At 49.9% G+C, this 27,419-nt stretch overlaps 7 protein-coding genes across 7 annotated transcripts; 3 read left to right on the top strand and 4 right to left on the bottom strand.

Annotated features, from left to right (window-relative positions):
- Positions 1–44: 44 nt before the first annotated feature.
- Positions 45–1,382, bottom strand: M436DRAFT_39248 (acetyltransferase SidF; the record flags this gene model as incomplete). Its single annotated transcript, XM_013574520.1, has 1 exon — positions 45–1,382. One exon carries the CDS (start codon positions 1,380–1,382, stop codon positions 45–47), a length of 1,338 nt encoding a protein of 445 aa, XP_013429974.1.
- Positions 1,383–2,347: 965 nt separating this feature from the next.
- Positions 2,348–8,571, top strand: M436DRAFT_40164 (nonribosomal peptide synthase SidD; the record flags this gene model as incomplete). The annotated part of the gene is made up of 2 exons (XM_013574684.1): positions 2,348–2,734; positions 2,791–8,571. The coding sequence occupies 2 exons, from the start codon at positions 2,348–2,350 to the stop codon at positions 8,569–8,571; spliced, it is 6,168 nt and encodes a 2,055-aa protein (XP_013430138.1).
- A 528-nt stretch (positions 8,572–9,099) lies between these two features.
- M436DRAFT_61173 (uncharacterized protein) lies at positions 9,100–11,789 on the bottom strand (the record flags this gene model as incomplete). The annotated part of the gene is made up of 6 exons (XM_013574817.1): positions 9,100–9,802; positions 9,859–10,578; positions 10,836–10,987; positions 11,132–11,401; positions 11,446–11,488; positions 11,767–11,789. 6 exons carry the CDS (start codon positions 11,787–11,789, stop codon positions 9,100–9,102), a joined length of 1,911 nt encoding a protein of 636 aa, XP_013430271.1.
- A 1,174-nt stretch (positions 11,790–12,963) lies between these two features.
- Positions 12,964–20,323, bottom strand: M436DRAFT_61172 (uncharacterized protein; the record flags this gene model as incomplete). Its single annotated transcript, XM_013574816.1, has 5 exons — positions 12,964–18,698; positions 18,761–18,917; positions 18,975–19,398; positions 19,453–19,880; positions 19,961–20,323. The coding sequence occupies 5 exons, from the start codon at positions 20,321–20,323 to the stop codon at positions 12,964–12,966; spliced, it is 7,107 nt and encodes a 2,368-aa protein (XP_013430270.1).
- Positions 20,324–21,965: 1,642 nt separating this feature from the next.
- M436DRAFT_70284 (glycoside hydrolase) lies at positions 21,966–23,863 on the top strand (the record flags this gene model as incomplete). Its single annotated transcript, XM_013574920.1, has 2 exons — positions 21,966–23,215; positions 23,278–23,863. The coding sequence occupies 2 exons, from the start codon at positions 21,966–21,968 to the stop codon at positions 23,861–23,863; spliced, it is 1,836 nt and encodes a 611-aa protein (XP_013430374.1).
- A 325-nt stretch (positions 23,864–24,188) lies between these two features.
- M436DRAFT_39931 (MFS general substrate transporter) lies at positions 24,189–25,623 on the top strand (the record flags this gene model as incomplete). Its single annotated transcript, XM_013574643.1, has 2 exons — positions 24,189–24,387; positions 24,464–25,623. 2 exons carry the CDS (start codon positions 24,189–24,191, stop codon positions 25,621–25,623), a joined length of 1,359 nt encoding a protein of 452 aa, XP_013430097.1.
- A 578-nt stretch (positions 25,624–26,201) lies between these two features.
- Positions 26,202–27,244, bottom strand: M436DRAFT_39642 (acyl-CoA thioesterase II; the record flags this gene model as incomplete). Its single annotated transcript, XM_013574583.1, has 2 exons — positions 26,202–27,127; positions 27,196–27,244. The coding sequence occupies 2 exons, from the start codon at positions 27,242–27,244 to the stop codon at positions 26,202–26,204; spliced, it is 975 nt and encodes a 324-aa protein (XP_013430037.1).
- Between the last annotated feature and the right edge of the window lie 175 nt (positions 27,245–27,419).

The following is a 27,419-nucleotide window of genomic DNA, read 5'->3' as shown; positions in this document are numbered from 1 at the left end:
CCATCATTTCAATCATATGCAATGTATCAAAACACTTTTTTTTTTCACAGCTTAGCAGCCCAAGCAGCGCGATCAGCACTCTCCAACGGCCTCTCCCTCCCATCCCAAAACACAGGGCACAGCTGAAACCACTTTTCCCTGCTCGCATGACTATGCACACTCCTCTTGTGTCCCAGATCCACAAACTTTCCAATCGCCAACCCCTGACTTTGCTCATAACTGAGGATAATGCTGCCGGAAGCTTTGGGCTCGCCCACTACGTTTTCAGTGCGTGGGTCGTCGAGGAAGCAGTAGTGGATGCAGGAAGAGTACCATGCGTTGACGCGTTTCGCGCCGCGGAAGGAGGGGTTGCCGACGAGGGAGTGGCGGCCGCGGTCGTAGGAGCCGGCGGCGAAGTGAGCGCCGTAGTGGTCCTCTTTTGCCCAGTAGAGTTCGTAGTAGGAGAAGGGTGTATCGTCGAAACGGCCAAAGAGACACAACACATGAGGATCGTAGTGTAAGTTACGCAGGTAATTGCGATGGTGCTCGAGGTCGCCTGTTTCGTTCCAGCCTTTGGCGACACGAGGGTCGTTTTGCCATGTGTGGAAGAGGTTGAGGTGGTCGGGGCATGTCCAGTCCACGACCTGCAGAGAGAAGTGCTGATCCACTTCGGGGATGTAGCGCGAGTAGCAGATACTCTGGGGAGCGGGCTTGGGGCGGCGGATGGGGTGGCGGGCGTAGACGCGTTCAGCAGGGAACTTCATGGTGAAGTGGTGGTTCTCGGGCATGATTGGGTAGTTGGAGAGGGGTGTGCGGAGGTGTGCGTCGATGCCGTCGCCGAGCACCCAGATAGGGCGTGGACCGGTGGGTGATGCGGCGCCTTGCCAGAAGGAACTGCGCAGGATGAGGAGTTCGTTGGTGCGAGGGATAGACTCGTTGGGCAGATGCCATGCTTTGGGGTGCTCGATGGCGAGGCCGGTGGCCAGCAGTTCATCGTGTAAGGTTTGTTTCTCTCCGCCTTGCAGTGTCAAGCGGAAGTGCTCGGTGTTGGGGTAGGCGAGGTAGATGGCGTGGACGACATTCCACACCTGGCCGAGGGTGGGAGCAGTGCTCTCAGGCCATTTGAAGGTTGTTTGCGGACCACGGACCGCGCGAGCCCAATCGCTGTTGTCGCTGAGTGGAGGGTGTGATTCTTTGGGTGTTGTATGCAGGTCCAGCCATGTCAGCGAGTCTGAGTGCAAGGCTTCAGTTGGAGCCTTTCCATTGGAGGGTTGCTCGTCAAGATGCAAGACCCGTCTGGCAGGTGTGTTTGACGAGACAACATTGACTCGATATGATGTCAGGAAAGGATAGGGCAGCTTGACCAGAGGATACTGGTGTGGTGATGTCGTGGTGGAAGCCATTGTGTTGGTACCACTTGGGCAACAGGGTTGATTGTTGTAGATCAGTAGATCAAAAACTTACAGTGAGCACTTGGTATATTTTGAACACCCTGATGGACTTCGTCGGCACACGTCGCGGAAACGAGCCCTCGGTCGATGCATGACCGGCCATTTGAGGAGAGCATCGTTTAGCCATGGCACGATCTACGTGATGGCACGAGTCGGTAGCGCCGACGGTCGTGTAGCGTCGGAGAAGAAAACATGGCAACATTATTCAACGCCTCAACTTTCGTCCTCGTGGGGCGTGCGTCGAGACGCCCTGCAGATCGCTTGTCTGCTCGGAGAAACACAGAATCCTACCATCATGAATTCGTATCAGTGGAGAGGCATGCCATGGCCGAGTACGAGGCTTGGTCTGACACACAGAATCTTATCTGATCCGAACATGAACGTGTTTGCGTCTTGCACGAGCTGAAGGATGCGTTTGTACCACATGGTCTAAGCTTCAGCTGAGCTCGCCAAAAATCTAATCAGATGTAACTCTTGTCCGTGCTTCGACCCCACTCCATCCTCCACCAAGTTCAAGGTTTTTCGCGAACCAAGTGGACACCAACGACGTCGCTTTGAGCAAATTATCTAATCAGATGCACCTAGTGACTGTAGCGTGGGAATAGCTTCCGACTCTTGTTCGCGTTGGGCGCCCGGCGGCACGCCTTGAAATCTCTTCATCTTATCAGATGTCGTGCCATTCTAGCGCGTCTATCGTGCCCGGTGCTCAGGAAGCGATGTCGCTTGAGGCCATTCATGTCCGTTGGTCGTCTCCGGCATGTTCCATCATGGTTGTTCTGGGCAGGCGTGGCTCATGTAGAAACACCTTTGTGGATTGGTATGATTGAATCTGAAGCCTACCGATAGTCAGTCACTACTATCACTCCAAAGGACCACGTCCGCAAATCCCTGAAACCACGAATATGGGCTACAAACACATGACAGATCCTAATCAGGGAGTCGCATCAGGAAATGCTGTCTCCAGTTATAACATTCACAATCTTGCTTGTCAATCACGTTCCACACCAAGCGGCATGAGAGAAGATATCGTACTCGCATCATGGCTGATTGTGCTCCTGCGGACTCGGGAAGGAGAGCGCGTCTCGTTTGATTGGACATATCAGAATTCATCAAATGCACCGGAGCAAACTCCAAGACACTTTTCCATGGAGGATGTCATGAACGGATTGGGAGACTCGGTTGGCAATGTCACCAAGACTATCTCGAGCCAGATCTCGAGATTAGATTCTGGTGAAAACTATTCTGAGGCTGTCTCGATACTTCTGAGCACTAGCGTTCTATCACAACAATCTGAGGACTCAACAGTGCGTCCATCATCTACATGCTGTAATAGTTAGAGCCAACTGACCTGTTTGAGAAGGGGACACTCCATCTCAGGGTACACTTCATTGACGGAAAGCTCCATATCCAGCCAGCTTTCCGCAGCAAAGATTTACTGGACAATGAGGTGACCAGATACATCAGATCATTAGCAGATACCATTCGGCTCTGCATCTCGGAACTAGAGATTACAATCCAGGACGCGTTACGACCAACACCAAGTGATCTGGACGAGATTTGGGAGTACAACAATGAATTACCTCCTACATACGACTTTTGTATGCACGACATGGTATCTGAGCGAGCACATCAATTCCCTGACAAAGTTGCCATTGATTCTTGGGACGGCACTCTGACTTTTGGGCAAATCGATCAATATTCTACTTTCATGGCACAGTCTCTGATAGCAGAGGGCGTACGATCGCACGATATTGTGCCATTGTGCTTTGAGAAGTCGCGCTGGGCGATCGTTGCTGTGATGGCTACCATGAAGGCAGGAGCGACCTTTGCAATGATGGACCCTTCTCTTCCGCTTGCTCGACTCCAGAATATGGCTGTGCAGATTAATGCAAACTTGATTGTTTCATCACGAATTCAGCATGAATTTGCGAAATCCATCATGCCGGACGCACCGCATCTCGTCGTCGAAGAAGACGCCTTCAAGCAAGCACTTCCTGGAAGTCTGAAGAAACTACCCCCTGTCGACCCTGACACTCTAATGTATATCATCTTCACATCTGGCAGCACCGGTACACCAAAAGGCGTCACAATATCCCACAGAACATATACCAGCAGTGCTATTCCTCGAGCGAAAGCAGTCGGCTATACGGAAAAGTCTAGAGTTCTCGACTTTGCATCATACGCCTTCGATGTCAGTATTGACAGCATGTTTCTGACAGTCGGTAATGGCGGTTGTCTCTGCATTCCCTCCGACGAAGACCGTCTGAACGACATCAACGGTGTTATAAGAGACATGAAGATCAACTATGCTGGCATCACACCGTCTATGGCTCGAATCTTGGATCCAGATGTTATCAAGTCACTCGACGTACTGGGCCTTGGTGGAGAAGCAGCGTCCGCCAGAGACGTCAACTTCTGGGGTCAAGACACCAGAATAGTTATTGGTTATGGCCCTTGCGAGTGTACCATCGGATGCACGATAAACAGTGATACCGCCACGGGCAGAGACTACATTTCCATCGGTACCGGAAACGGTGCTTGTATGTGGATTGTCAACCCTGATGACCATGAGCAATTGATGCCAGCCGGTGCTGTTGGCGAGTTGCTCGTCGAAGGCCCTATCGTGGGACAAGGCTATCTCAACGATCCTGAGAAAACGGCGACTGTGTTCATCAACGATCCTTCCTGGCTTCTCAAAGGACACGAGAAGTATGCTGGCCGGCGCGGAAGGCTATATAAGACTGGAGATCTCGGAAAGTATGATCCTGATGGCTCTGGTGGTATCATTTTTGCTGGACGAAAAGATACTCAAGTAAAGCTTCGTGGTCAACGTGTCGAGCTGGGCGAAATCGAGAGTCAGCTTGGCGCTAGACTGCCCTCTGGTACAACAATTATCGCTGAAGTCGTTGTACCACAAGGAACAGGCGGTCAGGCTACATTGGTAGCCTTTGTTGCACCCAGCGCTTCTCAAGGCCACGGTCAAACCAACATCACTTCCATCCAGCTTTCTGACGAGTTGCGTGAAGCACTTACGAAAGCCGATGCAGAGGTGAAGAAGGTTTTGCCCCGTTACATGGTGCCCACTTCATACATTCCAGTCAACCATATCCCAGTTCTGATCTCTGGAAAGACTGATCGCAAGCAACTCAAGGCTTTTGGTACCACAGTCGATCTGAGAGACCTGGATCAGAGTTCTGCTGATATCGGCCGTGAGCTTAACGACCGGGAGAAAGGTCTTCAGCAGGCCTGGAGTCAGGTATTGAATCTAGACGCTGCAGGAATTCGCCTTGAAGACAACTTCTTTGCCCTCGGCGGCAATTCTCTGGCAGCAATGAGACTGGTATCAACTTGCAGGGCACAGGGTCTTATCCTGTCTGTCATCGACACATTCGGCAATCCGAACCTGTCCGCAATGGCTAGTGTTGTTAAAGCCGGCGACGTACAAACACAGAAGGAACTTCAAGCATTCTCGACCATCACGCGATTGGTCGACGACGCTCGCCTAGAGGCAGCCAAAGCCTGCAAGACTGATATCGACAACATCGAGGATATCTACCCATGCACTCCCACGCAAGAGTCTCTATTCACTTTTTCGCTTAAATCGGTCGAGCTATACCTCGCTCAAAGAGTGGCCTCTATACCTGAGCATATGGATGTTGAAGCATTGAAGAAGGCTTGGGAGAAGGTCATCGCTGCGAACCCCATCCTCCGTACCCGCGCCGCTCAGCTGGAAGAGCCTGGACTCCAGCAAGTCGTCTTGAAGGAGGGCATATCATGGAGACACGCTACTGATCTAGACCAATATCTCGAGAGCGACAAGAACGAGAGAATGGACCTTGGTCAGAACCTGGCTCGCTATGCGATCGTTGAGTCGTCAGAGACTGACAAGAGATACATGGTTTGGAGTGTTCATCACCTGCTCTATGATGGCTGGTCTGAGCCTCTCATTCTCAAGCAAGTCAGCGATGCTTTGCAAGGAGAAGCTCTAGAGATTCCGGCTCGCATGAGAGACTTTGTCGAATACGTCCGTGAGACCGATGAGAGTGCTATGCAAGACTTTTGGCGACAAGAGTTGAAGGGAGCTGTTGGACCTCAGTTCCCTCGCATGCCGTCAAGAGACTTCGTACCCACTCCTGATGCTATGGTCGAGCGTATCATACCCCTCGAGACTGGCGCGGGATTCCCCTTCACTCTAGCAACACTGATCCGTGGTGCATGGGCGCTTGTGGCCTCGCAGTACTCAGGTAGCGATGACATTCTGTTTGGCGAGACGTTGACTGGTCGTGATATCGCACTTGCTGGCGTTGAGAGCATTGTTGGTCCACTCATTGCCACAGTGCCCATTCGCATCCGCATTAACCGAGCAATCACGCTCGAGTCTTTCCTACAGTCGGTCCAGCAAAGCATTCTAGCGAGAACTCCCTACCAGCACATGGGATGGCAGAATATCAGAAAAGTTAGCCAAGACGCTCAACATGCGTCAGAAGCACCGACTGGTTTGGTCATCCAGCCTGAACCTGATTACGTGGGCAACGATCTTGGCTTCCAGCTGGGAGATGTTGTTCGTGAAGCACTCCACTTCAATCCTTACCCTCTCATGGTAGGATGCGGCATTCGAAAGGGCGGCTTTAGAGTATGTGCCAACTTCGATAGCAGCCTGACTAAGATTCCTCAAATGGAGCGTATCCTTGCACAGCTCGAAATTGCTTGTACGCAGTTGACAAGAGACCTTACAAGACGCGTCGAAGAGGTCAGCTGCCTACCGAAGATAGAGTTGGATAATATCTGGTCTTGGAATAGAGCTGCACCTCTGGCTTACGACAAGACCTCCCAACGCTTGAGTGCATTCGCAAACACAGAGCAGGGCAAGACGTATCCGCCAGCGGCTGTGGGATGGGTTTGTGATTCTCGTAACTCGTCTAATTTGGTGCCCATCGGCTCTGTTGGTGAACTCTGGCTCGAAGGCAACTTCCTCACTGGCGATACTGTAGAGTCGCCAGCTTGGCTTCTGGCTGGAAGTCCTTCCCACCCAGGTCGTAAGGGCAAGGTCCAAGCTACAGGCGATCTGGTTGAGCTACGTGTTGATGGCAGCATTGCCTTTGTTGCACGCAAGGATAATTTCTTACCAATTCAAGGCCATTCGGTCGACTTTGCCGAGCTGGAAGCACATGTTGCCAGATACCTACCACCCGCCACTCGTGGTACCACTGCAGTCAGGAAGTCTTCCGCAGACAGCAACCAAGAGATCGTAGTCTTTGTTGACCAGCGACCATCTCTCGAGGACAGCGTTGATGTCCTGACTGAGGATCACAAAGTACAAGGATCAGAAGCGACAATCCGTGCCAGCATCCCAATCGATCTTGCTGTTGCACTAAAAACACTCGACAAAAATATCCGCGACACATTACCCTTATATGCCGTACCATCTGCATACATTGTAGTTGACAACCTGTCTACCGACAAGGACGGACAGATTGACCGCGAGGCACTTCATAAGTTGGCTTCCAGTATTCCTTCAGATACTCTCAATCAGCTTCATCAAGGACTTGAGCAAGCTTGGTCGAAGAACGTGGCTCAAGCCAAGCTGACAGTTCCAGAGGACATTCTCAGGACTGGCTGGGCCAATATTCTTCGTGTCGATGCCGGCAAAATTGATGTTGATGATAACTTCTTCCGTCTCGGCGGTGACTCTGTCTTGGCTATGAAGCTTGTCTCCAAACTTCGTTCCCAAGGACATGCACTGTCAGTTGCTGATATCTTCCAGCATATGCGCCTGGGCGATGCTGCCAAGGTGATGAAACTGGATGTTGTGTCAAAGGCCAAGAAACAGACGCAGACATACAAGCCATTCTCCACGCTGAGTGTTTTGAATGTCGAGGCCTTTTTGTCTGAGGTTGTTAGACCTCAGCTCGCCAACTCAGAATGGATTGTACGCGATGTGCTTCCTATGACTGATACGCAGGTGTTTGATATCAAGCAGACTGCCTCAGCACCACGTACCTCTCTGCAATACACCACTATGGTCTTCGACAAGGGTATCGATAGCGTGAAGCTGCTCGATGCTTGCAAGCGGCTTGTCAGCACACACAGTATCCTTCGTACTGTCTTTGTTCAGCACAACTCGGCTTACTACCAAGCTGTGCTGGAGTCGATCGACGACATCGTTGTCGGCAAGAAAGTCGAAGGTGACCTCAAACAACAGATCACGGAAATCTGCACCGCAGACATCGAAGAAGAGTTCCCATTGGGCAGTGCTTTTGCAAAGATTATGCACGTAACAGGCAACAACGGGCAAGAGGGCCTTATCTTCCGTCTCTCGCATGCTCAATATGATGGCGTATCATTGCCTGCACTCCTCACTGGTCTCGAGACTCTGTACAAGGGAGGCAAGATCAGCAGCGAGCCCTTCGCGACTTACATCTCCGCAACCTTGGAGCCCTCTCTTGAGAAAAAGTCTTTGACTTACTGGAAAGATCTCCTCGTCGGCTCTTCTTTGTCATCATTGAAAGCTTCTACCCATGATACCGACAAAGGTCTCTTCAAGTCGTGTCCTGTCGACATGTCAACCAAGCCCTCCGACGCAACAACCTCTGCAATTCTCACCGCAGCATGGTCGTTAGTCCTCTCTCGCCGTCTACAAACCACCGACATTGTTTTCGGCGGCGTGACCTCTGGTCGCAACATGCCCTCTCTCCCTACGGCCGACGCAATCATGGGACCCTGCTACAACATCACTCCCATCCGTATCTCCCTCTCTGCGTCTCAAGACATTGCTTCCCTCCTCCGCAACATTGCCATTCAAACCGCGAATTCTAGCTCCCACGACTTTGTCGGGTACTCCTCCATCGCTGCCGCTGTAGGTTGGGATACCGATGCATACTTTGGAAGTATAGTGCATCATCAAGGCGATGAAGATGATGTGGAAACCATGCCCTTTGCTGGTGGAGAATGTGCGATTGATGCGATAAAGCCACACGGAGATTCTCCTTCTCCGATGAAAGTGGTTAGTTTTGTTAAAGGTGGAGAAACACATGTTGGTGTTGTTGGTAGTGAGAGAGAAGAGAGCTTTGTGGAAAGTGTTTTGGAGGAGTTGGTGCAAGCGTTTGGTGAAGTATGTAAAGGTGGGATTGTGGAGGTTTAAGAAGGTAGTTGTGTGATGAGCTCGAGCATTCGACGCAAACAATGTGGGGAATGAATCAACAAAAGTTGACATTTTTGCTTTAGTTCTTTTTTTTTTTTGGTTCTGTCGGTCTTTTTTGTCTTGTGTTTGCATGTCTATTGTTGTTCATTTGTTTTTTATGTTTGGAGCATTTTTTTTGTTCCCCCTACAATACCAACATGAAATGCCAGCTGCAATGACAAGTAACAGTCATTCTTCAATAGATCGTTGAACTTTGTTCTTGTCATCCCGAAAAGTAGAGGATACCGAGAACATCTGTACCAAACCATAGATAGATGCGTTCATCTCATTACAGAGTTTAGGGATCTCTCGACTATATTCTAGATGGCAGGTGAAAGTTAAGTTGAAGAGGTGTTGATCGTACGATTTGTATATCATTGTCAAGGTTGCATATTACATAGGTCAAGAGTGGCACCGAGTATTCAGACCACCCTCAAATCTACTCGGCGGTCTTCCATTCCGTAAAGGCCACACTACACTAGGCAAACCTCACGCATCAAGACCATTATACATATCCACAGGTTTCCCAAGCGGCGCATTCCACACAGATCTCCGTGTCGCCCCTCTGCGGAACCTGCGACGAGCTTCCGCCTGTCCGCCAGGATTGGCGCAAATCGCGTCTACGTTAGGGATACACACGTTACCGATGCAAGTATTCAGAGCGCAAAGCATGTTTTCTCCACAGTCGGAACTGGTGGTGCAGCCCACGGTGTATGTGCTAAAGGAAGTGCAGAAGCCTTGCCCGGTGCCGGCGATCTCGGTGCAGAGGCAATACCCGCCAGAGTTCGGGTCACAGGAAGCATCGACACCTTCTGAGCAGGTGAAAAAGTTTTGGCATGTGGCAGGAGCGGTGGCGGTTGCTGTGGCGGTTTGCGTGGTCGTGGTGCTGGTGAGGTCTGTGACGGACACGACTTCGGTGATGAATGCTGTTTCGGTGACTTGGATTGTCACTGGAGGTGGTGTGATGGTGTTGTTGGCGCTGACAACTGGGGTGGCGACTGTTGTACTCAGGACTGTTTCCGTACTCGTGACAGAAGTTGTCGCTGGGGTCTGGAGGCAGGAGCACACCAAAGCGATATCTGAGGCTCGACGAGACATGATACTCGAGAAAATGCTGGCTTGAGCTGAAGGCGCCGCTTGTCTTCTACGCACTGTGAACGTTGCCTGAGGGGTGGTGGTGACTGTCAAGGTACTGCGATGCTTCGTTAGTATGAAGGGCTAAAGATGGATCATGTGTAGAAATCTTACGTCGTCGTTGTCTCTATAACCGTAGACTCTGTCGAGAAGGTGCTGGAAAGATACACAGTCTCCTGATCTGTCTCCACAGCCGTCTGAACAGGCAGAGTAAGGCTACTGTAGGTAGTGGAGGTGGGAACTGAGGTGGTGACGATATTGGTGATTGTAGCATTGAGCAAGGTAGTGTATGTTGTCACCGGATAGGCTGAAGAGCAGTAAGATACGGCAGGAGTATATCCTAAGATACCGCTTGCAACAGCACAACCAGTGAGTGGGGCAACAGGTGTGGTGCTCATCGATGAAGTCGTCGACGAGTTGGTGGCTGGAGGATTAACGCTCGAGCTAAGACTGCTGCTGGATGTGGGCGACGGGGAAGACATCAATGAACTCGAGTTCGATATCGCGGAGCTCAAAGACGACGAGGTCTCGCTAGAGCTTGAGCTCGAAGTCACAAGCGTAACAGATGGTGTAGTTACAGACACAGGAACACTCGGGTTGAGGCTGCTGCGCGTACTCAATGACGTCGACCTGACCGAAGTGTTGGTTATGGGATATGGGACACTGCTTGAGCCGATCTTGGTGCTTGAAGTAGACACGGGACTGCTGCTAACGCCTTCGGAACCACTGGTACTCGTGCTTTCTATAACACTCGAAGGGGCATTCGGCCTTAAAGAGGGCCCAGGATTGGTTGACGATCGAGAACTTGCCGGCGTCGATGCACCTGCAGACGATCTTAAGCTCGTCGATGTAGATGGTCGGAAGATTACAGTCGCGAAAATCTCGCCTTAAGAGACTCTTCGGCTCTGTACGTCGAACTGAGTCAAGGAAACACACAACGAAAAGCGTTCCACGAAGGACGCAGCTCGGCAGACTACTTGCTTAGCACATTGAACGAGACATACACTTAGACCAGCAGGGACCGAAGGCGGACCGATGATCTAACGCTTGCGAAGCCCATTAACAGCAATCTATCGTATGCCGTATCATACTCTAGCAAAAAGGTGACATCAGCGACAGTGGTAATTATGGGCAGGGCACTGTTCGCGGTTGTTGCAGGCTCTGTCTGTGTCGTGGTCGCGCTGGTCATAAGCTCTGTCTGGATCGTGGTGACGACGCCGTTCGTGATTGTAACAAGTTCTATCTGGATCGTGGTGAGAGTAACATTTGTTGTTGTCTTTAACAGCTCCGTCTAGGTCGTGGTAAGAATACTGGTCGCTGTCCTCGTGATAGTCGTGGGAACTTGTTCCACGATGACTTCAATGACATATATGTAGATGATCTTTACAATATAGTCAGCTAAAGACACGACGGCGGTTAGCAGGCTACCAGCTCCAGTCGCCGTCAACCCGAGGACGGTCGACTGCACCGTGTAGGGACAATTGGTAAGAACGGCACCATCGCTGCTAATGGTGGTGACTCCGGTCTGACATGTAACCACCTGACCGCTGAAACCAGTCATCGATGATGGATATACGACATTAGTAACCGTGGCGCTGGCAGTGAAGTCGTTGTTCGTGGCTAATTCGGGGACAAAGACAAAGTCGCTAATAGTCGTCTCGAAAGTTAATGCAGTTGCCTATGCGAGAGTCGTCGGAGTACCATCAATGTTGACGACCTAGCCAGCTTGACAGTCAGACACAGTCTAATAAACAACATTAGCCTTGTTAGCAGAGATCGAAGTCGGAGCCGCACACTTAGAGTTGCAAATCGTGACTGTCTGCGGCGAAGGGCATGAAACGATTGTTGACTAAGATGTATGAGTTACAGTGACGGTCTCTGTTATGCCATTGAACGCTAATGCTGTTGCGACCGTCCATGTCGAGGCTAAGGCCAATCCGAAGAAAGCTCACATTCTAAAAATAAAGGTACTATGAATGGAAGGAGCTTTCCTGCTTTGCGGCCTTGAGCGTCAACTTATACCTTTTGCTTCGTAGCGTATGCATCTTAAGGATCGCTTTCGAAGGATCGAATTGTCGTTATGTCTAGATAATTTAGCTCACGAAAAGACATGTCGTTTTAGAGGAAATCTGGATCTATATCGAAGTCAATTTCCGCCGCATGGACGTTAAAATCTCCCTAGGGTCATGCATTATGTTTATAATGTCGAAGGATGTACACCCATCCGGCTTCCAGAAATCTGAGAGATGTACACAATGATCTCGTGCCATAGTTAGCTCCAATGCGCACTTGTTTACCGACACTTATGTCCTTTCGACACCGACTGTTCTTAACACCCTGTCCATCTTTGTTCTAGAGAACGTACCATCGACTCTCGCTTATTGCAGTATACGCCGTGCATGATGACTGACTTAAGCATCCTCTTAGGCAGCCAACGTCGATCTCAGAAAGGCTTAGCTAGTCTGGAAATCGGCAGGGCTAGCCATACAATTAAGGAGCAAAGATGAGACGCAGGAGTAAAAGAATGAATCCTGACGCCTTTTCGGCCTGTAGCGAGGCTCAAAAGTCATGCTCCGCACTTCAGCTCAACGGCTGTTCTAACGTCTGTTTAGCTCGTAGCGGCTCGATATTAGAAGGGCTCCTAAAGGATGAACATTTTTTCTCTGTAACCATCACTGTCCCTTATCTGTTGAAAATTCGGGACCCAGAAGATCCAAGTCTTAAGTCAGCGTGCAATTTCCAATATCTGCACGTTGAACTTGAGTCCTACACGGGAACAACAAAATATCGAGCTAAGCACTTCTAACGTCTCGGAGAGACTAAAGGCGCCGTAGATCCTCTTAGATAGAATGGAGTAAGGAGGCGTCTTTTTGGGTTACTAAGATTGTTGCTGCGTTCCTAGAAGCACGTGTCCGTGAAAGGACGAAGTTCCGTGTTAAGCGAGGGGACTTAGGGAAGAGTCTCGCGGCTAAAGCTCCAAGGCTGCTAAGACGATATCTTCCGCCGCTTCCAATTCCGCTCCGGTCTTGCTTGGCTTGCACAACTTATGCAAGAACGCCCTCGAGAGTCTTGAGTCAAGAATTCAAATATTCTATAAGGAAAGACTGATACATTATACATTATATCTACTAAAGAATATCTATCTCTGACTCGGCATATTTGATCCTCTAAGCATGGCTGAGAATATTGACAAAAGAAAAGATATCCGCATCAAAGCCATTAAGGCTTGAACAATTGTTCGTTACGGAAGAACATGAAAAATCCACAGGGCAAAGCCATCTGGAACATAAGCGCAACCCAAAACTCCCAAGCACCGAGTCCACTCGAGCTTACCACCAGATTGGGGAAGACAGAGCCGGGTCCTGTAGCATCAGGTGCTGATGCACGAGCTGCAATAGTAGCAATTGAACCCAAGACTTGAGCAGCAGTGAGGGTAACCGCGACGTGATGGCGAGTAAGAGTTTGCAAAAGCATAGTGCTAATGCCAACGCCATTTAGGGCATCGAGCACGCCAAGCCATAACCACAGAGATCTACCCGCGATTGCACTGCTAACGGCTGAGCCCCATGGTAAATAGAGACCCATGCCAGAAGTGCTCCAGAGCATCTGACACCAACGCGGAGCACCGAGGCCAGCGCTAAAGATGGGCAAGAACCAAGAGTGATACTCGGAAAAGCGTGAAAGAGTGTAGAGGGCAACGCTCCAGATGAATATGAAGAAGAAGAGCAGTAACAGAACGATGACCCAGATCGGCGCTTGGGTGCTGCTGAAAAGATATTGCCAGTTCCGTCCGGTTGGCGCCGACAGCCAGTAATTCTGAATAACGATGGCGACAAAGAACCACATGACTGTTTTGCGCTTCCACATGCTGGTATAGAACGAAGGCGATTTTCCTGGCGTGTTGCGGTAGTACTCTGGTAAGCCGAAAACAAGCACAAGACCGATTGCCATGAAGATAACAGCGATTGGTGCCATGATAGCCAGAAGAACCTTCGAGTTCATGATGGTGTCCGTGAACTTTGCAGTGTGGTGAGAACTCATTGTTGTTCCCCATGCCCACAGTGCAGCAACCCAGAGTTGTTGTACGCCCTGAACGACAGTGGCTCTGAAAATCATCGTTTGGATTGGAACACCACCCTCACTTGCAAAGTTCAAGGCAAAGTACAAGGATCCAGATGCTGATGCGAACGAGTAAAAGCCGCTCGAGATATCTTGAATCCAACCACGGCTGTTTGGAGTGGCTCCGTATGGTGCGACGCCAACCAGGAAGAACGCCAATCCGTAGAACAGGAAAGGCAAGGAAAGTGCAAATCGGGATGCTAGTTTACGAACCATCAGCCACCAGAAGAGCGATCCTGCCAAGTATATCGAGGCTACGATATATAGCTTAATCGCATTTTCACCCTGGGCTCCAGTGATGATGGTGATTTGGTGACTGTTGATAGCGATGATCTGTCCAAACGCAAGGAGATAAGCGTACAAAGGCCAATCAGAGGCGATATAAGGCAGCTTCGACATCAACAGCCTCGAGACACCAGTTGGTGCCTTATAATGGGCGTTGGTGAAGAATTGTTCTGCACTGTTCTGAGAGCTAGCACCCACACTATCCGTGCGTTCGCCTTCGCTGATGGAACTTGCCTCACTGACTGTGACAGACACGCCTTTGAATCCAAACTTCTTGCTGCCTACATCCGGTGGAGAGATGACAGCTCGACCAAGCTTGGCCTCACCAAATCGTTGGTACCAGTTCTTCTCTGCCAGATGCAAAAAGGTCTCGATACAAAGTTTGCCTTCAGAGCTCTTTGCAGTCAGAGAACCCAGCATCTTCTCGTAGATACGATAATAGTCGAGTTGAGAATCAGTGAACGATTGATCAACGTTCTGCAGATTGAAGTCGGTCTTCTCGCCTACGACCTCACCGACACTAAGCGTAGAGGTACGTCTGTAATGGGCAAGTGTAGGTCTGGTGATCTCACCTGGCAAGTTGGTTTCCTCTGAGCAACAGAAGCTAGGATTGAAGACACTTCGTGGGACAGCTTCGCTTAGACTTCCAGCTGTACCATGCCGACTTCTTGGAGGCGATTGTGGCAAAATACCGATCTCATCGCGAGATTCGTCAGCCTCCACAGGGACATCGATGCCGGTGCTCGAGACTTTGAAAGGCGTACGGCGTGATACGGGGAAGAGAGATGACAGTCGGCGACGGAAAGGCAAGAACTGTTCTGCCGATGGATGGGCGGGATATAGCAGACTGGACAGTCGACGCCTGAGCTGGGGTCGTGGTGTTTCTTCAAGTGTAGGCGAAGGTGATCTGGAGGCCACTGGCGACGTCACACGAGATGGAACTCGTGAACGAGGTGGCGTGCTGATTGGAGTGTTCAAAACCGAAGTCGAGCCATCTTGGACCTTGGTGTTGATTTTGATGGCTTTCGCCTGGAGAATCTCGAGATCTTCAACCCACTGAGCGACCGGGAACCTTTGGTTCTTGGACCTGGCTCGCATGAGAGCTCTTGTCTCATGGGTTGACTTCAATGCGCCATCGATGACCATCTTGAACTGATTCAGCATGTGTTTGGTTCCTGATGACTCCACTGAGAACCACCATCCAGGCATTTGACCGAGGCCTCCAACTCTGGCTCCGATACCGAGTGCTCCTTTACGGCCAAATTCGACTGAGACCAACCCGAAAGGTTCATCGCGTGAAGGGATAAGTGCCCACTCTGCACCTGCGTGAACAAATGGTGGTACATAGACAAACATCGGCTTCGAGTAAACTCTACCAGGGTACCTTTTCATCAGGTGGTCGAGTTTGAGGGCGGCAAACTTGCCATACAAATCGATGACAGGTCCCACGCAGATCAGTTGGGCTTTGGGATTGTCTTCAAGCACTCTAGGGAAGACATCTGCAATCAGATCGATGCCTTTTTGCATGCTCCACCTTCCAACAAACACAAACAGCTCGGCTGTTTCATCAACGTCGAGGTTGGCCCATTGCTGAGCTTGTTTGCGCATTGCACCGCGAGAAGCTTCATACTCCTGGTCAATGGTGACATTCGGATCCGGCAGGCATTTGTTGAAGTGCTCTACATCAGATGGGTCGGGATTCGGTAGAATGCCAACTTTGGGAAGCCCCCAGAAGATAGGGTAGCGGGCGAACGAACGAGCTCCGTACTTCTTTGAAACTCCAACGGCTCCGAAGCCCTTTTGATGGACTCGCAGATAACTGGTTCCAGCGTGCAATAGATTGAAGTTGTCGCCGAACTGCACATATTTGCGAATCAGCGATTTGTCGAGGTTGAAAACATCGCTCATTTCCTGCAGCTTCTGTGGTGTTGAGATAGACCACAAGCCTTGAAACTCTGCGTTATGAAGTGACAGGCAAACAGGAATGACTCGAGGGAGAAGGTGCAGTGGTGCAACGGCGCCGTGATAATCGTTGATGTGGTAGATGTCGATCTCAGGATGACGCCTGATCACTTCAGCAATGCATGAGTTCCAAGCTGAGTAGTAGATGGCACTGTCCATATCATCCATACGAGCTGGGTATGGCTCCTTCTTTGTTTGTTGCCGGAACAGCGGCGCATCGAGCAGGACGTATGTGATCTTGCCTACGACATGGATCTGACAATCGATGAGGTACTGCTTTCCCATGATCGTGATCTGAATGGGATTCATGACTTTGTCGATGGGATACACAACATCTCCAACGCACGGCACGACCCAAATGAGATTGTGATGAGTGAGATGTTTCGCCATGAGCGATGACATTACACCCAAACCCCCAATCTTGATCGAGATGTCCCACTCATCCATGATGGCATACTCCATGGTGGCAATCAAGATTGTTCTGCAAGCCTCGGTGGTAGCCATAACATTCTGGCTGGCCTCGGCGATATCTGATATACTCTGCTTTTCTGAGGTCTTGTTGAAGGACAGTGGCAGCATATCCGAGAAGCTCTTCTTTTTCTGGAATTGATGGAAAGGGTAACTTCGCTTCGTGAGACCGATCGAGTTGTACTTCAGGCGGTAGAAAGAGCCAAGATAAATTGCGACTGCCAAGCAGGCAGTGATAAGAGGTACGAGGGCCAGCAAGATATACAAAGCAAGCTGTCTCTGTGCAGATCCGACTGGTGTGATGGTGTAGCGCATAGACCCATCGTTCACCGCGATTCTCACTGCAGTGTATGGCCAACCGGGTGCAGATATGTTGATCTGATTGAAGGACAGACTGTCTGGTGGGACCCAGTCGAGCACGTTGTCGCCATCGACATCTCCGTACGCTTTCGACTTGTCAGGGAACCCGTCACGGTTCATTCCCCATACGTTCAAGATGACAGATGTGTTCCACTCAGAAGAGAGATCAAAGTTCCAGATGCCTTCTGAATCTTGATGCATCTTGTCGTCGAGACCACCATCATAGCCATATTGATTCCAGGGTCCTTGGACGTGAACATGAGGCCATCTTCCAGGAACATCAAACTCAAGATCAGAGTGTTGAATGTGTTCCGTAGAGCCTAAGAGTTCTGACCAATACTGGCTTACAACATGTATGCCCTTCCACTTTTGAGCGTTGGTACCAGACCAAGCTTGCTCTTCGATTGTAGTCGCATCGCCAGTATAGGTGGTCCAATTTGACCAACTTGATCCGTAATTCGTAGAGTATCGCCATAGCGAAGCACCAGCGGCTTTAGGAATCAACTCCAACGCACCTGTTGCAGTGTCGCGCTGAACGAGGCCAGTGGTGTAGTTTGCACTCGTGAAGACCACCGGGTTGTCCCTACGGCCCACTCGGAGCATGAAGCGATCATTGGTGTTCGTGAAGGCGGTTCCTTCAACACTGGTCGCGTTGCTTACTGTATAAGTGTGCACACCATGGCTAACGTTTGCAAGAATTGCAGACCATTCGAAAGTTGAAAGTGTCTCTCCAACGAAGTTCTGAGAAGCGTTTGTTGTGATGTTCTTGCATGAGACACTGGAAGGTTCAAAGTATGGCATGATGCCAGTCTGTGTTGTAGATTTGAAGCTGATAGAGTCCAAGATTGAGCTGCAGTTCATCTCCCGGCTGAACAACAATGTGACAGGGACTGTGAGCGTATCGTCCAGATCTACTGTAGTCTCGATCCTGGCGTCGTGACGAGGGATAGCGCCAGTGATGACCGGAGCAGCTGCAACGAACATGTCGATCGGGACAAATGCGCGCCAGCCCCATGGTTCAAGCTCAATACCGGGCAAACAGCCGTTGATCTCATTTGACCCTTCAATACCAAGTTTTGCGGTAGATAAATTGAGAGTGTACTCTTGGTAAGGATAGAACAGATTTTTGACGGTGGTACCTTCTGGGAATGGTGCAATGAGGGATCCAGAGGAGTTGCTACAGTCGTATGAGTAGTGAACTGTCTCATTCTGGTTCGAGTAGATGAGCCAGACACCTTGATTACCCATTCCTTCGCCAGACAAGTCCTGGATGTTAGGTGTGCGGCCGCGATAAACGCTCCAGATTCCGAGAGGTGTCGGCAGAAGGCCGCTATGAGGAAGAAATATGTCGTGGGTTTCGAAGAAGAGTGTCTGTAGACTGAATCCATCGTTCAGAACGGGGTAGACCGTACGTAATTCAAACATGCGCTTGATCAAGTTTCGCAGAGGGTGAGCTGCGTTTCTCTGATCAAGACTGACTGTATCGTCTTCGCAAGCTGTGAGCGCATCGCCAAAGGGCATATCATAATAACCGTTGCCTGCAGCTCCCACTTTGTAGCATGCATGCATTTGCCAGGCAGTCGATGAAGCCATGGGTTGTCTGCCAAAGATGTAATCGGCAGCAAGGTTCTCGAGGACTTTATACTCGACTTCGTCTCCCCAGATCAACTCGGGGATACCAGGCATTTCCAAGAAGGTTATGAAGAACCCAAGAACCTGCCTTTGCGTTCCATTCATGAGCGATGGCCATCTGAAGACGTCTGGAATCATAGTCAGGTTTTGTTAAGTTCAGCCAGTAAAAGGAAGGAGAAAGCCAACATACCTTGGTTCGTCATACCGAACATATGGCGAGGGTCGAAAAGACCAGTGTTGGCATTCACAAAATCATCGGTCAACAGATAGCTGTTCCAGTGCTGGGCGAAGTCGACGCCTTCGAAGCCAATGTCGCCGTCGAGTCCGAGAAACCTTGTCATGGCACCCTTTCGTCGCATTCTTGTTAGCCAGACTCTCAGCCCTCTTGGATCTTATCTACTCACGTATGTTGGATAATGGAAGTTCGTAGAATCAAGCGCATTGTTGCCAAATTCACGAATGTAGCCCTCGGTATCTCCAGTAGCGTTTTGTCCATCGAGCTGGGTATCAAAGTAGGTATCAGGAGATTTGCCTCTGCCGAAGAACACGGAGGAAAACTTGAGTTCACCAACGACTTCGCCAGTGATAAGGAAGTTCTCTTTACCATATTGACGGGCACAGTCACGCTGATATGTAGCCCATTCGGCCAGCGCATCGACGGGAGTTTGTAGTGCCTTGTCAACACGAAATCCGTCGATGTCTAGCATGGCGATCTGCATGCAGCTGAAATGCTTGACCTTCTCAAGAACATCAGACTTCCAGAGTCTAAGACGATCTTGGACACTGGCGAATTTTGAAAGTTGACTTTGGTATGGAGGAACGTAGCCCCTGAAGTGAAGAGGTCAGCATAGCTATATGATGTAAGTGTTGAATATAACGTACACTCCCTTCATATCACCGTATTGATCGAAATCGGACTTGCGACATTGGCCGTTGAAGTCGCTCATGATTGACGAGTTGACTGGAAACCCATCGTCGCCATAGAAGACTGGGTATTGACAGTCTTCAAGTACTTCATTGTTGACCTCGAAGTCGAGGTATCTTCGGCTGCTCTTCCAAAGAGTATCGTATTCATGTGCGTTGAAAGGAGTTGTTACATTCTCGTGTCCTTCAAATGCCAGCAAATCTCCCATGGTTCCGATTGTGTTTTCCATGATTGCGTACATGCCTCGACGGTGCAGCTCTTCGATCAGTTGGCGCCATTCGGTGATCGTTCCATGATGTGCGTCGAGCAATGTGAAGTCGAGTGGCCCAAAGCCATCGGAAGCCCAAGGCTGGTTGATGAAAGGCGAGCCCGAGAAGTAGATGGCCTGCGGACCTGGTTAGCTACAGTGCCGGACAGTTGGGGTGAAGAGGCGCGACGAAGTAGACGAGAGATGGATCTGCTTACCTTGATGCCGAGATCTTGGATCCAGTCCAGGTTGTTCATCAAGCCTATAGCATCTCCGCCGAATCGGAACTGGTTTGTACTCCAGTCATCATGCTCAAAGACTGTGCCATTAGCATCGTTGTTCGTAGGTTGTCCATCCACGTAACGATCCAGCGTTAACATGTAGAAGGGCATTCTCCAGTTGGAAGGAGAAGGTGTCTTCGGATGCTCCTTCCATTCACCCCAGTAATCAAGCGGACCATTTGCGCTTTCATTCTGATTAAGATTCCAATCCACATAGTCGGCAGACCAGCTGAGAGCTTGTGATACGGAAGAGTTGAGTAAGCAAAGGAGTGTGATGAATTTGCCTGTAGTGAAAGCCATAATGAAGGCCGCCAGAGCTCGTTATGACGATTGAAGAGTATATAGAACGAGAGACAAGAGACGCTGGCCGCGGGTGCCAAAGGTTGCTGCATTATGGCAAGATCAGCCCGACCACTCCATATATATACATACCTACGCATAACCATGCTGTTCATCTCCACTCATTCAAGAGCTGAGAAATACTATATTGTGCCTTCAATAGGCACTATTGCCTGGGATATTTGTTGAGCTTCTTTAGTATACTGGTCAACAACAACCAGTATCACCTTATGTTTGGCACGTTTGGACAGGTGTGCCTGGCTCTTCGGTAATCGACTGGCCTCGTATTCGCGGTCGTCTGTCCAGGTTCAAGCTTCAGGGCCATACAAGAATCCCGAACGGTTACCAGAAAGGGTTGAGAGACAAGAACAAGCTTCTGGGAATATCAACGAGAGCCTCAAGCAGAGTTCAAACTCTCAGGAAGTCTCAATTCGAGCACTTTGGGGAGTACTCGCTTCGGTCTTACTAGGGAGGTGATCCTTGGTTACGGTCCATGAGTCGTGGCATACACTCGCATGAACAAACATCGACGACGGATGGACATTTGAGCCGACTGTCCCGGTTCGGAGCGTGGTGATTGCATAGAGAGAGTGGAACTGTCGTTCAGAACCACATGGCATGAACTGGTTTCAGTGATGAATTTGCATACTGAGTACCCGTACTCGCGTGGCGACGTCGAAAACGTTCACAGCGGCTCGTGTGGATTGCGTGGCATGGCAATTTTCAAACGCTTCGTAAAGTTTCGTATCGGATGATGTCAACGCAACAAACACGGTCGGCTCTCTCGTTTATGATTACTGGACAAAGTCGCAGATAATTGGAATGGAGAGATGTGTCGCGGAAGCGCCTGAGAAGGTGGACTTTCAGGGCTTGGCATGTTTGTTTGATTTGTCACTTCATACATGCACCTCTCTCTCATGATGTTCGTTCTCTGACAAGCCCTGACTCCAGATGTTTATTGTGACAAGCATTGAACTGCGAATGCTATCAGGATAAGCTTACTTCACGTTACGAAGCCTATCGAGACGCCTCATGTGAGGGCCATCGGAGTTGTCGAAGATAGGCGCCTCGGAAGTGCCCTTCTCGGTTAAGCTTTCCATCAATTTGCCCGTTGTGCTCATTGCCGACTGTTTACATTGCAACCGTTGTGCCTATACCGTCGCGACCTGATGTTCATTAGGCCCGACTGTTTATTGACCTCTTGCTGGGAATAAGCTGTCTAAAATTCTGCAAGGCAAGAATTTGCGGTCTTCCGCTCTGGGCCGCCTGACTACAGCTGCCACAGCAGTCTCGAGATGCCCCATGTCTTTTACAAGTGACTATGCCCTCTATCATCACCGTTTGATGATCTGCATAGGACATCCACTTCGACGCACCATTCGAATTGCGCTATCTAGGATGATCAAGAAGCAAATAGCAATCAATGCAATTACGTAGGCGGCGGCGGGCTCTTCGTGTCGACTACCTGGCTGTTCACAGCTCCAGGTACTTAGAATCAACAATTCCATCGCGAGTTCTGTATACACATCCTCTTTCCCTGCGTCGCGAAAGGGACGCACCGGACCGCACCGCTCGTCAAACAGGCCAATTTAACATATCAGAGATGTGGACCCCTTCGACTCTGGTGATCCTTCTCATTGGTATCGCAACCGCACGCGCTACGTCTAGTAATAACACCATCAGTAATTCTAAACTTTTGACTTGGTGGCACGACTCCGGCGAGATCACCCAATCACCTGTTCAGCCAGCCTCTGTGCGCCAAAGCCATCTATATTCAATCCAAGTCGCCAACTCTGTGGATCAGATCTACTACGATTCGTTTATCTATGAGACAATACCTCGCAACGGTCAGGGCAACATCTTGGTCCCCAATGACCCGACCTCAAAGACTACTGCGAACGATGGTATCACCATCGAGGAAACCATTGGCATGACCATGTCTTGGACTTCGTTTCTCTACTCGGCGGATGCTTGGGTCAAGGTGCATCGACTCGATGGCTTCAGTATTGAATCCAACAGCTTTGTTATCAGACCCACCAACCTCAACTTCACAACTTCTACCGCGAACGGTGATTTGTTCATCCTAGTACCATACGACCAGGGTAGTGGCACAAAGTTCTCGGTAGAGTTCAACGACAACCTCTACGAATTTCATGATGGTTGTAGCGATCCCTCTTGTTCCTATGTACAAGATAGCACCGCAGACGGGCCCTACTATGTCGATGAAATGGATGAGAACTCCATGCCGTTGATGGCTGTAGAGCCTCTCGATTCGCTGCTTATCTTTGCCAGTCCTTTCGAGGATGCGTCTCTGGTCCCTGATGAGACCTCGGAAAATGTCTTAGTCGTAGATGAAGGTCGCATAACTGGACTGAACACCACCGAAGCCAATACAATCATCTTTAAGGCTGGCGTGTATTACGCTACTGCTACGGATTACCTTAATCTCAGTGCGACAGTCGATTGGCTCTACTTCGCACCAGGAGCCTATGTAAAGGGTGCCGTGGAGTTTCACACTGCATCCTCGCTGATCAAGACCACAGGGCATGGCGTGCTCTCAGGAGAACAGTACGTGTATCAGGCAGATCCGACGTATGGGTTCCAGAATCACAATGTGAATGGGTCGCCTTTGCGGATGTGGAAGGGCACCGTTCCTAATGGGCAACAGACGACGTGGATAGTCGATGGGCCAACACTGAATAGCCCTCCATTCAACAGCATGGATTGGTACGGTGATATATCGGCTTTTTCTGTCATGTGTACGGACTATAAACAAGTTGGTGCTTTCTTTGGACAGACGGACGGTATGCAAGCATATCCCGGAAGTGTCTATCAAGATATATTCTATCACACGTAAGCAACACAGGTTGGCACAAAAGGCACATATCGAATACGAGCTGACCACTTGCAACCAGTAATGATGACACAATCAAGATTTATTATTCGAACGTCACTGTGTCAGATGTCACAGTGCAGAAAGCCACGACCGCCCCAGTCATCCAGTTTGGCTGGGCATCTCGAAACCTCAGCAATATCCAGGTGGACAACATCAACATCATACACAGTCGCTGGAACAGCAATGGCTCGAACCCAGGCTTGATTGGCAGTAACAATGTCTATGATCCCTCTACAGCATCCACCTCTGCTACAAACACAAGCACGGCCAACACTTACTCCTCGGCCAGCAACATTGTGTTTGCTAACATACGAGCCGAGGGTATCTCTGGGCCTTTGATGCGAATCTATGCTCTAGAGAATCTCAGCAACATCACCATCTCGAATGTATGGATCGAGGAGTTTGGCAGCTGTGGCGGGTACGAGAATATCGGCATCTCGGAGAGCTTCATGCCCGCCATGGACGATGGCAATGGTAACAATGTCACTGTCGATAATTTTGTCATCAGCAACTTCATTGTTGGTGATGAGAAAGTCTCTCTCGATACGGCAAGCACGACCGGCCAACTCTACTGGAACCCTGCATTCGATGTTACAATCCAGTAAGGCTTGGGAGGATATTTTGGCAGAATCGAGATAATGGTTTGATGGTACGACGTGCGTTGGCATCTGGTGATTCGTCTAGAGAGAAAGCAGGGCGAAAGATAAAAGTGACTCACTGCTGTCGAGCAGAAGCAAACATCTTTCCGACGGGCAAGTGCGACGTCCGTGGATGTCATCGACTCGTCGACCGAAGGGCGCGGCGTTGAAAGGCGGGGCGGAAAGTCAAAACGTGTTTTCTCGTGGGGTTAAACAGCCCTCTTTCGGCCACTCTCTTTGCGTGCTGATTTTGGTTCTCCATCAACTTTTGTTACAAGAGACTTATTAGATTATGGGTGTCGACGACCGGACTGGAGATATTGAGCTTTCGACTGTTCCTGTACAGCCTGAGGATAGCCAGGATCTCGAGACTTTGAATGTCTTTGGTAGAGCCGAAGATGGTGAAGTCTTTTCTCTTCCTCCAGCTGATGGTGGTAAGGATGCATGGCTATTCCTGGCTAGCTGTGTGATATTTGAGGCCGTCTCTTGGGGTGAGTTTGTCATGAGCTTTTCACGGTCTCATCTTACTTCTTTCCTACCAAGTCTTTGTCTAACGTTATTCTCAAGGCTTTCCTTTCAGTTTTGGTGTTTTCCAATCATATTACGAGCAACACTTTGCAGGCAATGGTTCCAGCGTCGCAGCAATTGGTACCACTGCGACCGGTCTGTTGTATGTGTCGGCTCCTTTCTGGTTCATCGCTTTGAAAATGAATCCTCGATACCGTAGACCAAGTGTCTTTGTCGGCTTTGTCATAATGATAGCTTCCCTTATCGGTGCATCTTTCGCAAAGTCAGTCAGCCAGCTCATCGCAACCCAAGGTGTAATGTACGCCATCGGTGCTTCCATGCACTACTACCCTCTGTTCATTTACCTGGATGAGTGGTTCGTGCTGAGGCGTAACTTCGCATTCGGATGCATCTGTGCATCTTGCGGCGCTGGAGGTGTCATCATCCCCTTTGCTCTGGATTGGGTGCTTCGCACGTACGGCTTCCGCACTGCATTGAGGACGTGGGCTGTTGTTGCCGTAGTGCTCACCACTCCAGCACTCTTCTTCATGAAGCCACGCCTACCTGTGCGACACCACACCAACGTTGGACCACAAAAAGTCGAATTCGGCTACCTGAAAAGCAGAACTTTCTGGATCTTGCAGAGTGCCAGTATCATCCAAGGACTGGGATTCTTCTTGCCGAGTGTTTACTTGTCGTCTTTTGCACAGGCAGTCGGGTTCACTGCTGTAGATGGTACACTGGCCATTGCTTTGATCAACGGCGCACAGATTATTGGAGCCATGTTCATTGGCTACCTCGGCGATCGATGCCATGTTACCACGGGTATCCTTGTCTGCAGTATCGGCAGTGTCGTTGCCGTCTTTGTCTTCTGGACCTTCGCCACCATCAAGCCCATGCTATTCGTGTTCGCAATTCTGTATGGTGTTTACGCAGGCGGCTACTCGACAACATGGTCCGGCGTGGCAAAGACAATTCGCGAAAATGGATACCCAGGCGCTGAGACTGGTATGATTATCTCGCTGTTCAGTTGTGGCAAAGGAATCGGTGCTGTGGTCTCGGGGCCCATGAGTGAAGCATTGGTCGAGGCAGATCATTGGAGGTCCAATGCGCCTTTTGCTTTCGGATCTGGCTATGGTTCGCTGCTTGTGATGACGGGTGTCACGGCGTTCGTGGGTGGTTCTGCATGGTACGCGAAGCAGTTCAAATTGATCAACTAGAGCATATGGGTTTAGCAAGGTACTGGCGTTATAGAGTCCAATTCGGCTGCCTTCATGATACATACGCAATCAACCTTCTCTTATCGCGCGATTTCTGATGAGCTTCACAGTTTTCAAATGGCTGGCAATGAGCGCAATCCGTAAGCATCTCGCCCACACAACCACACTACGCAAACGTTGAGCATCATCAAAACAAAAGCAACGCAGGCACCACAATGACGACTGCCGCCATTATCACTACAGCAGAAGCAGCATACGGACGATGGCAGAGACAAAAGCAAAATGCAAAACGTACAGCAGCAGGGATTCCCACGTGGTCACCCACCGTAGTACTAATCTGCCGTTCAACTGCTTATGTATGGCAGAGCGGACGGGATGCCCAGTTTTCAGCTGACTGTGGCCGTACGTGCTAGATATGCTTCTCTGACAGTATATAATCCACAAATGCGCGCCAGAACTGCAATGCCTGGATCAAGTTTCTAATCTACTGATCTTGCTGAGAACACATTTTATATGAGCAGAACCTCTCTATGTCTCCATCATGTAACATCATCTTTTCTTTGTCCAAAAACTCTATACTAGATTTTCGACTTCTTCACCGCAGCCTTCTTGGGAGGCCTCAAGATAGAGGTCTGAGACATACTCGCAACCATCTTGCCCTTGCCATCCCAAAGCCTTGCTTCCGAAAACGTCCTCGCCGCATCTCCAGCATACGTCTTCCACTCCCTCAAATGAAACTCATTGATATCAATCTCGGGCGTCAAAAACTTCAGCGAAAATTCCAGAGTCGAACAAGCGCCAGATTCCGTGAGCGGCATACTCTGCAACACAAGCGGTTGGAAAGAAATACTTGCATCCAAGAGGAAAGCCAGGGATGTGACGTTTTCAGCATGTGTGGAGACTTTTTCGCGCACGCGCAGCCAGTCTGCTGATGAGCGGTCGGTGAGGGGAAGGTGTTCTTGAGTGGTTTTGTGGCCTTTGGCAAAGCCTTGCAGGGTTTGTCCGTGTATGCTTTGAGGTGTGAATCTCATATCGATGAGTTCGCTCATCAGACTGAAGAGTTTGTCATGTCTATCGACATCGGCTTGGGTGAGGATCTTTTCTTCCACCATTGTTTTCTTGCGTTCTGCTGGTGTCCAGGATTCGGAGACTGGCGAGTATGGCTTGCTGGGTGGTGCAGAGTATACCATGAATGATTCTGCTTCGACGACGTGGAAATCGACTAGGGCTACTAGACATACTCTCTCCTTGCCATCATCCTGTTTTTGACAGACTTCGACAAATTTCGTGGTAAAGGTTTTGGTTGATCGATATGTTTTTGTGTTGATGAACACCGGGCGGTCTGTCAGTGCTGGGCCCAGAAAATTTCCGTTCACTGCATAGAGCCTATGGTTTGAAGGGATAGCATAGCAAGCAGCTTGGGTTGCTACACCGATCGTATATCCTCCGAAAGCAATTGGTAGGGTATTTCCCATTCGTGGAGGGTTTTGCTTGCTCTTGAAGCCTATCCCAACGGTAGAGTTAGGTATGGTTCTCGGTGGGTCCACGGCCGTACGCGATCGCTCCACTTACGGTTCTGTTCCACTTGCTCGAGGGCAAGTATTTCCTTGAGAGTCGTCATGGTCCTATTATGCTAGAGATTTTGCGAAAGTTATGACTTGCGTGTAGATGAAAAGGAGACTTCGTATTCAGCTCTCGACAAAGATTGTGGATCCTCAGCCTCGGCGCGGGCACAGGCGCAGATTGGAAACGCCAGCCTCGGTGCAATTAATTACGTTAGGAAGAAAAAACAAAAC

Source organism: Aureobasidium namibiae (assembly GCF_000721765.1).
Source record: "Aureobasidium namibiae CBS 147.97 unplaced genomic scaffold scaffold_3, whole genome shotgun sequence".
NCBI classification, from domain to species: domain Eukaryota; kingdom Fungi; phylum Ascomycota; class Dothideomycetes; order Dothideales; family Saccotheciaceae; genus Aureobasidium; species Aureobasidium namibiae.
The sequence above is the reverse complement of the archived record's forward strand: the minus strand, read 5'-3'. Positions and strand labels throughout refer to the sequence as shown.